The sequence below is a fragment of the Silene latifolia genome, chromosome 9 (genome assembly GCF_048544455.1).
Source record: "Silene latifolia isolate original U9 population chromosome 9, ASM4854445v1, whole genome shotgun sequence".
NCBI classification, from domain to species: Eukaryota; Viridiplantae; Streptophyta; class Magnoliopsida; order Caryophyllales; family Caryophyllaceae; genus Silene; species Silene latifolia.
This window is the reverse complement of record NC_133534.1, coordinates 161066240-161076536: the sequence shown is the minus strand read 5'-3', so window position 1 is coordinate 161076536 and position 10297 is coordinate 161066240. Positions and strand designations below refer to the sequence as shown.

The window sequence follows — 10297 nt, the reverse complement described above, 5'->3', positions numbered from 1 at the left end:
ACTCTTCTTAAAACCTAATTACAAATGGGCTTAGGTTAAAAATCTTTTAATCCCCGTCAGGTTGCACAAGCGGTCGATCGACCATAGACATCAGTCGATCGACCAAAGGTCGAGATTATCAGAAGCTTCTGATTTGGAAATAAAACTTGTTCGTCAGCTCACGTGGTCGATCGACCAAGGGTCACAGTCGATCGAATGACTGCTCTTCTTGCAGTCAACTGTTCAGCATTCTGACAGTCTATAGACCACGTAGGTCAGTCTATAGACCACTGTAGCTGGTAATCCGCTTCTAAAACTCTCGCAAATATATCTTTCAGGCCTTGCTACGCGCACCAAGTTCATTTCCCGAGTCAAATCCTCATGTCAAATCCTATGCCAAGCACTGAGGGACGGATTCAGCTCATTTTCCACTACATTCTTCACATTTCTGCAATATTACACAAAAACACGAAAGTAGACGAAAAAAGGGAATATAGTAGAATAAACTACACATTTGAGCTCTGAAATGCGTGTGAAATAGGGTATAAAATATCATATTTAGGACACGCATCAAGTGTCATCTACTTTGACACTCCGGAACATGCATGAGATGGCGTATGCTCAGGGGATTGGGACATAGGGACCACATCCAGTGTGGTGGAGCGAAGTTGGGGACTACAGTCGGGTTTTTAACTCCTATGGGGTGGACCAGACAGCATTGGGGATACCACAGTCCTTTGATTTTGGTGGTTTGACCCCATGGTATGTGTAACACCCCGTATTTTATTAAGTTGGATAAAATTCTTTTAATTGCTATTTTGAATTTAATTACATCATTTAACGAGTTATATATATATATGCTTAGCTAATTAATTAATTTCATCATAATTCGATACGTTAATTTTAATAATCATTAATAAGTTTATTTAAAGTTAGTTCGAGTTTATTGAAGTTAGTTCGAGTTTATTTATTTAATAATTTCCGTTTCCTTACGAGTCCTTATGAAAGTTGTTTTAAGTAAACCCGAGATGGATTTTGGGAACAAAACCGTCCAATTAGCTTTTTTGAGCTTATTTCACTAAATTAGCAATTTTTATTAATATCCGTTAGTTTTGTAAAAATCGCTAATAATTCCGTTTCAAGCCGATTTCTTATTATTTACGTTAACTAGCTGAGTTTATTTTATTTTCACTCATTAAATTTATTTATTATTGATTCCGTTTATTCTTTTGAAACTTTTACTATCCGGTTAAATTTAACTCAAACGGTTTTAATAACTATCGAAGTTTCTTAACAACGAAGAAACGTACGTATAATAAATAGCAGCGGTGTCTTCGCCTCATTTCTTCATCCCTTCACGTCTTCTTCCTCCCTTCTTTGTTCTTCTTTTCCTTCGTTTTAATTTTGATCTTCAAAATTGATACTGATGCTCCGTTTGTCATCCGTTTTCAACTATTTTTGTTCCATAGCGCTCCTTTCGTCGTTCTCGTCAATCCGTTGTAAGTAAAATTCATTTTCGTCATGTATTTTTACAAACCCATTTATATTTTCAGCTTTATTTATTATAAGACGGTTGTAGATGCTAAGATAGACGGTCTTGTAGAAGATTTGTTAGTCATAAATGATTAGTTCAATCGGAAAAAGGTAACAATTATGGATTACTCAATATTACTTGTAAAATATGTTTATTTCGAATGCTGGTTAGTCTGTTTTATAATTAAGACGGTGTATAATTATATATAGGGATCCTTATGGATGTTAATTAGTCAGTTGTATAGTTGAGACGATGTATACTGATATGTGGAGATGATTGAGACGGTGTATACTGACCTCTAGGGATCATTTGGGATGCTAGCTAGTAAGTGGTATATTTAAGACGGTGTATGCTGACATGTATGGATTGTTTTGGGTGATAATTGGTGTGTTTTATAGTTGAGACGGTGTATACTGACATGTAGGGATTGTTTTGGACTAATTTGGACTCTGTGTTGGGGCGAGTTTTGTAGTCTTTAGGGTCTGTTTTTGAGTTGCTTTATACTTGTGGATTTCCGCTCTAAAACCTTTTTAAATGCTGACTTAGTTGGCTCAGCTAGGACTGTTTTTAGGCGCGAGAATGGAGTCTTAAGGGGACGATTGGTACTCTGTTTTGGGCAGGGACGAGAGCTGTCATCGTGGGTTTTCACTTTGCATTTGAGGACTGGAGTTGGGGTCGAACTTAGGCATCTTTTGGGTTCTGTTTTGGACTGATTTTTGGGTCAGGTTATGAAGTAGGGTGAAGGGTGGCTATGGGTAGTCGGGTGGTGGTCGTGTCGGACTCCTAGCTGTGGCCTGGCCGTGGCCTAGCTAAGTCACGAGTTTGAGGCCATGTGTAGTTAGTGGTTAGGCCGAGTTTGAGGTTGTCATAATAACTTTTGAGCCGTGTCTATAAATTGTTTTGACGCTAGTTTGGTTTATTTAAAATATAATTAAATTAATTTCCGTCTCATATTTTATATAAAGATAATTCGTTAATATCGTCCTTTCACATAATTATTTTAGGTGGCTCATATGTGGTTGAAGATGAAGAGTAATTTTGGATTTTAGAAGCTTTCTCAAGTTATTACTTGTCTCTTTGCTAGCGTAAGGTAACTATTCCGAGTTACTCGACGAATTAATGTCACATTAGTAGTTAATGTGTGCCTGTTGTTTGTTAAGTGTTTAGGTGATTGATAATGTGTTACTTTCGTTTTTCACATGATAGAAATTGGAAATAGCATGAGAATTATATTGTGATAAATTTTATGATTTGGGCCAAAGCACGCCAAGACTCTGAGCTGGGCCAGATTGACCGAACGAGTTTGGTCAAACTAGGTTTAAACCAGTCAGCCTCGATTTGACCGATGACCCGTCGCGGGACCCGGGTCGAGGGTTTGTCTTTGAGGTGAGATTAGTTATTATTGGAAATTTTATGTTATGTCTTGATATTTGTAATTATCATTTCACATGTTGGTTGTTGGATGAATTGGCTGCCTTATACTTCTGTCTTATTGCCTCTTTGCCATTTTAGCTTATTCTTATGAATTATGAAATTAACGGTTAGCTGGAATTTGGATTATTATTGATAATGGAGATATTGTTGGATTGTCAGCTGAATTGGGTATCCTACTTGTCTTGTGTGGTGTGGGCTAAAGTATTCAAGTCGGGACTAGTGGGACTAGGTCCTAGGTGAGTATTTTGGCCTTCATCATAGATAGGTCATTATAGTCTTTGACGAGTGTATGTTCACTGCTTAATAGCCTCTGTGTTCCTGACTTGGTGGGTTTATATACAAGTTGGGGCATGACCTTGTTACTTATTTTGAGAATAAGTGGTCAGCTTAAGTACTAGCCAACCCTTTGGTGGACTCCTTAGGGTACTCACATGGTTTTATACAATTGTGGGTCTTGGGTGCGGTGGTGTGTATCCGCATGTCTAGGTCTGCGCAGATTTTAGGCTAGGGTTGTGTTGTGTCTTGGCCATGTTTTGATAGAACCTCTGAGCCAAGATACCGGTTCGATTACCTTCCCTACCTCGTGGTATAGACTCGAGTTCTGAGTGACTATTGCGGGACTAAGAACTTATGCCCTGTCTTTGATATATTGCCCTTCTTGTTTGATGATTCTATGAATCATAGAAGGTGAGATGCAAGCCGGCTATGGTTGATAGAGTTTGGATTCCTGGATGTTATGTGATTCACATGATAGTGTAGTATGAGTCGGTCTAGTATTCACATGCTAGGACTATGTGGCGTTATATTGTTGTTCACATGATAAGTACGATTGTCTAGCATCTATATGCTAAGGCAGTGTGTGATTCGTATTCATATTCTACTGTTTACATGTTATATTAATTATGACATTTCGTGGCTGGGAGAACTCGGAGTTACTCCCCACTGACTGTGGCTTTCGTATTTGTATAAAATGCGAATGACAGGTAGGTGATGCATATATGGGGTACATGGACGAGCTAGCGAGCAAAGTAACCTTGGAACCTAGATTGGCTTTATTTTATGGTGACCCTTAAACACTTTTTATGTCACATACATTTTAGGGACATATGTCTCCCTCTTTACATTGGTTGTATAATTTGCTATTCGCGACTTTAGCGATGGTTATGTTATGAAACTTCTAGTTAGACCTTGTATGTTTGACACCTTCCAATTTGGATATCTTTATAATAGGTTCAGGTTTTAAAATTACAGGTTTTTACCCAATTGAACCTATTACAAACATATCCATGCAGTTTTATTCTAGAATTACGTGTTTACTTTTCCGCGATAAGTGAGGGTGTCACAGTATGTGAGTCCTGGAGCTGGGGCGGGGGTTGATGCGGGTCTTGGGTCATCGGGAGCAGGCACCTCGGGAGGAGATGGTGGTGGACGTGAGATGATGGATGAGCAGCAGCAGCAGCAGCAAGAGTGATACTCCTTTTCTTTCTCTTTGTTTATGGTTGATGATGTTGGATGATAGTAGTCGTTTTTAGTTGGTACTTTTTACGTTTGGTTTGTATGGACGGCCATAAGGCCGAATTTGCTTAGTTTGAACTTGTTTGCAGGATTTTGGAGGTCGGGTTGTCATCCCGGCTCGCGCATATGTGACGTTTTATATATATATATATGGTGTTATGACAGGAATTTCTAAGGTTTTGACCTGTGGCTACTCGATAGAGTGCCCCACACTCGGTCGAGTAGCTGCAGGTGTGACAAGGATGGGGTATTCTGATCTCAGGCCTACTCGATCGAGTAGCCAAGACACTCGATCGAGTAGTGGGCACTCGATCGAGTACCCTATATACTTGATCGAGTAGCACTGATACAGGAACTTTTCGATAAATAAAATTGTTTTAATGGTTATATTATTACATGTTTTGGTGTTTAACATGGTTATTGATGATTAGTAACATGTTTGAACCGTTTATTTCATATGATTTAAAGTCGTGTTTGGGTTTTGGATGCGTATTCATAACGAATAGTGGAGTAGTAGTTGTTTCTTATTGCATTCATTTTACATCAGTAATGTCTACTAATTATATTTCACCGGAGTTGTGTCTTTTCATATACAAATACAAATGGTATATACATGCATTCTTGATGGTGGCTAGTTATTCGAATATAGTTGCATATGCCTTTATGAACTAATGGTTGTATGAGTAATGAGCAATGTCATTAATGAATCATATGTGTTGGGTACATGTCAAGAGGTAAGTTGTAAGTAACATGTGAAGTAATTCGGTGGTGAACTTCAGGGACGAAGTTCCTTTTTAGAGGGGAAGAGTAATGTCGCGAAATAAAAGGCCGATATTACAATTATTTTGGTTGTTTGTTAATAATGTTTCCTATTATTCTGGTTACATTTCTTGTACGAAACTATAATTGTTTTCTTTGTTTGTTGAGTAAATCGGATGTGGAAGTAAAGGTTGAGATAGTTGTGAAGTCATGCGTTTGAATAGAATTGTATCGTTGAGTAACATAGTGGTGTTAAGGTGACATGTTTCGCGTTGATGGTTGTTATTAGTGACCGTGTAATCTCGTAGTGCGTGGCTAAGAGTTGTGAGAAGCAGGGTTGTCGTTGGTTGTGTTGGTCCATATGGTGAGGTTAGTATTCCAAGTAATAGCTTGCAGGAGTCGGTCTATATGGAGTGTTAGACAGTTGATGATGATGACATGGGGGGATAGTATTTCCAGGGAGTAGTGACCTATGTCGGAAGAATAGTGATGTCGTTTTCACTAGTAGAAAAAACACTTATTGCGTCAATTTATTTGCGTCGGTTCTATAAAAACTGACGCAAAAAGTACTTAGTTTTGGCGGGAATGCAATTTTGCCCTATAGTCAAGCTTTTTGCGTCAGTTCTTGGAAAAAACTGACGTATATAATGCGTCGGTTCTGAGCAAAACTGATGTATTTGATCAAATACATCAGTTATGTTACTAAACCGACTTATTTGGTATTATGTTTTTGCATCAGTTATATCTAAAACCGATGCAAATGATGTTTAATTAAAAAAAGAAAACGATTAAACACTCATATAGTCATACCACTACCCACATACTGTATTCAATACACACCTCCTCTAACCTTCGTCACTCTCCACGCTTCAAGTATTAACGCTCTCGACTATCACTCCATAACTCCTCACGTGCGACGCCTCACTCCACTATTACAACGCCGGCAAATGCTTAGGCTGTGCCGATAGTCGCAAAGTCGTCGCCATCGTCGTTAGTCCCAATCTTGTGGCTCTCGATTTTCACTAGGTTCGTTTTTTCTCCATCTCATTTTTTTCAATTTCTTTGTTGATTTTAGTTCTGATTTTGTTTGTTACAACATTAATGTTGTCTTTGACGATTCTTGGGTGAAATTCATTGATTCGTTAATTTTTTTTTTCTATTTCAGACCTACTAGATCTGGGTTTTTTTTCGGATTTTGATTGATAATTTTTGCCTAAATTTATTTTGTGTGATGATTGGTTAGTTTTGGTTTTCTTGTTTCAAGTTTGTTTCTTTAATTTCTGAGCTAGGGTTTTGTTTTTTATAGAATTGGGGAAAAATTGTTTTGATGTTAGATTTTGTCTTATGACTTCTCTTAACACTATCAGGGAAGAAAGAAGACAATCACAATGACGCCCCTGGGCTCAATAATAGCTCTGATCAAAATGATACAACCCCTAAATCATATATTGGTAGAAGGTGGATTCGGAAATTTCTTCTGCTGGTTTTTTTGGGGATTTTTTACATTCATTTCAAGGTACATTTTCTGCTTTTCATTTCATTGTATTCAAGTATTTATGTTTTTGTGTGTCTGTTGGGGAATGCTTGTACTGCATTAGCTTACTCTTTTGATAGCAGGCTACATATTTTAGTACCCGATTCGTCTTTAACTTTCACCCTTCCCTTGTTTAAAGTTGCCTTTGGTCCAATGAATATTCGACAAATTGTTTATGTATTTGATATTTTTCTTGTCTCATTTATAACCAGTCGTCTAGTTTTTCATTTTGGCTAAGTTATAATAAATAAAAGTAAAGTACTATTACTCTTGGTTGGATGGGTGATCACTGATGGAGTTCACTAATTGAGATGAAAGTGACTCAGTGAGGATGAAAGGCAGTGGTGGATTTGGGGGTAGGATGGGCTAGCCACGTGCCTATACGTGGAAGAAAAAAAAACTGGAAAACCCACAAAACAGATGCCTTCTTCTCCCCCACAGCACAAACCACAGGCAAACGAGACAAGATGCCGGATTGACACCACGACCTTCCGGGTACTGAAATATGTGATGGGCACAATGGTATTATAGATCCAAGGACACAGTGAGTGAACTTCATGAAGCTTTCTTCACAACTGTTTCAGTGTTTTGTATCAAGCCCTTTTTCATTAATCTTTATGCTTCATTTGCCTTGGTATTTGTCAGGTTATCAAAGAAGCCTTTACTTTGAGGGAAGGGAAGCGCATTTTTCCTTCTGATATCCAAGATGATAATCCTTTAGACTGTCTTATAGAGAAGATTAAGATAGTTAGGGTGAAACCTAATGTAAGTCCTACTAATATACTTTATTTATTTTAAACATTGATTTTTTCTGTACTGATAAAATGCTCTTACATATATCTGATATGTGTGTATTTTCGTTTTTTCGATTTCAGTTTGACATTGTTGCTAAGCAGTCTGCAATCTCAGAGTGTGATTATTATTACTATGATATGAAATACTTGGTGTCGTACTCTACTTTCATTGTCCCAACACATGGTATGGCTTCCTCTAGCTTCACACTGTTATCCAATGGGTTGTGCTAATTTGTTGCTATGAGATAACTTTAAGCATGTTTGCAGAAGCTGTTCCGGTGCAAGGCGATTCACATTCTTCTTTATCTAGTGAAATGGATGAGATGAAAGCCGGAAATGATGAAGTGAGTCAAGTAGACGAGGTACCACGTCCTGAGATACGGCTGTTAGACCTCTACTCAGGTTGTGGTGCAATGTCAACGGGGTTGTGCTTGGGTGCTAACATGCAAGGCATCAACCTTGTCACCGTGAGTACTATGCGCTGAATTTATTTATGCTACCTCAAGTTGTACTATATTCAATCCCTCTAAATATTTATTTTTACTTTTTGTTCTTATAGAAATGGGCAGTGGACATCAACAAGTATGCTTGTGAGAGTCTTAAACTCAATCATCCAGAGACTAAGGTATAGACACATGCCTTGAATACGTTTCTTTGATGCGTTATTTTGTTGTTTCAATTTAGTGCTCATCAGTTGCTAGTTTTATTCAATACAATCAGGTAAGGAATGAAACAGTCGATGACTTTTTGACTCTACTCAAAGAGTGGAAGAGGTTATGTGCAAGCTACTTGTTGATTGAGAGTGGTGATACTCACGAAATAGTTGATGCTCTGAAAGTTGAGGATGGTGAAGATGTTGCGGAAGACGAATCTGAAAAAGCAGAAGATTTAGACAATGAAGAAGTGTATGAAGTGAAGCAAATCGTTGGCATTTGTTACGGTGACCCCAAGGGTAATAATAAGGCCAGCCTATATTTGAAGGTATCTTTGAAGTTTGAATCGCTTAAACTTCTATTTCGTTAAACAACCACACATGGTTGATATAATAGTCCTTATCGCTAAACCTGTGATTTAACCAAACAATATAGGTGCACTGGAAGGGTTATGGTCCTGATTATGATACTTGGGAACCTTTTGACGGGCTAGGGTATGGAACCTGAACTTAGGCATACAATCTGGATTTTGGCGTGGGGTAAGTGAAATCCTTAACTCAAAAATTTACATTTTTCTTGCTAAATATTTAGGTTGATCTCACATATGAAACTGTCGCACATAAGTTTCGCATAAACCTTAAAGCCATTATTCATGAAATGTGGAGTTTTCAGTACTCTGATAACTAATTGTTTGCTCAGAATGTGAAGCTGTTATCTGAAGACATTAAACTGATGAAACAAACGATACTTTGCACTGTTCCGCGTGTGTTAGATATAATCTATGCAGGTCATAATCACCACATTTCTATTGACTTTATGTTTTTTTTCCCTCGAACATCAAATTATAACAACATTATTCAACCGCGTTAAAGTCTCCTGCCCTAAAAAACACACGTTTCAGGTGATCAGAATGAAAAATTTGTTAAAAAATCACGTAAACCGGCTGCTACTTTAGTAACAGTATGTTTCGTGAATATATTGAGCCATTTCACTTTATTTCCTGCATTACAAATACATCTCGAGAAGAAACCCACACTTTAAGGAGTTATCGAAACAATTCTAGTACTACTCATCTGTTTAAGCTTCTGATGGTTTGCTGTCTGACTCTCAGGTTTAATGGAGAAGATCAATTCAAGTGGTACCGTGAAACTTTACATTATTCAATCTCGCCTACTCCTAGTAAGTAAATCTCTCCTCACAAATTTATCGTACTGAGATCATGGTAACATTCTTCTGCCTTGCTTTTGATTAGCCCAACATCTATCACAAATTTGTTTATGTATATTTGATGGCAGGTTTGATATACTAGCACCGTACAATTCATTTGATTAACTTTGATTAAAATACCTCACACAAAGAATAAAAAGTAAACAAATGACCGAGAGTAAGGCAGTACTATTATTTTATTCTATTTGCTCGTCTCTAATGGCATAATTCTCCATATAACAGCATAGAATTAGGTGGACATTCATTTGATAAGCGAGCTATCTAATCTGCCGTTGATTCCGGGTGATTCTGGGTCGAGGAACTTCATCGAATGTCGACGGCATACTCCTTATTTCTTTCTTTTTGCGTTCGCTTTTTGTTACAGCATTGCAATTCTAATTATTAGCTTAAGAGTGTTGTCAAATCTGTGTTGAAAGAAGTTTTGCGGACACTGAATCTGACTGAAGGAAGCTCTCAACTATGCTCTTGATCATCCCAGAACTTGTCAATCTTTTAGTGGGTTTGTGGCATCGAGTTTGGATTGATGTATAGTTTTATATAAGTTTTACTAGATGTTTAGAGAACATTTAGTATAGATTAGCTTAGTAACTTTGACGTTTGTGGGATGATTTGTACTTTGGATTGTATTTGGAACTTGTTGGGTTGAATAAGATGTATTGTTTTACATGTGATGTATTAGTGTTTGGTTGGATTTCTTGTTACAGGTTTTAAGTTTTGGTATTATCGGATTGCGAGTTTTATGTGATTTCGGCAACAAATTTTTATATATAAAAAAAAGCATTAATAAATTGCGTCGGTTCTTGAAAGAAATGATGCAATTGAGAAAAAAATGAATTGGCCCTAAAACAAAATATCAATTGCATCAGTT

General features: G+C 37.4%; 1 protein-coding gene across 5 annotated transcripts; it reads left to right on the top strand.

The window, feature by feature from the left end:
• Positions 1-6086: 6086 nt before the first annotated feature.
• LOC141600174 (putative DNA (cytosine-5)-methyltransferase CMT1) lies at positions 6087-10036 on the top strand. 5 transcript variants are annotated; one of them, XR_012524232.1, is made up of 11 exons: positions 6087-6247; positions 6589-6737; positions 7401-7520; positions 7631-7733; positions 7817-8016; positions 8109-8174; positions 8270-8530; positions 8638-8741; positions 8902-8989; positions 9314-9381; positions 9652-10016. XR_012524232.1 is itself a non-coding variant. In XM_074420358.1 (9 exons), exons 4-8 carry the CDS (start codon positions 7688-7690, stop codon positions 8707-8709), a joined length of 645 nt encoding a protein of 214 aa, XP_074276459.1. In that variant the 5' UTR covers positions 6087-6247; positions 6589-6737; positions 7401-7520; positions 7631-7687; the 3' UTR covers positions 8710-8741; positions 9314-10026. The 5 variants fall into 5 exon arrangements, 1 of the variants encoding a protein (XP_074276459.1); XR_012524231.1 differs by having other exon boundaries at positions 9314-10036; XR_012524233.1 differs by lacking the exon at positions 8902-8989 and having other exon boundaries at positions 9652-10013.
• Positions 10037-10297: the final 261 nt, after the last annotated feature.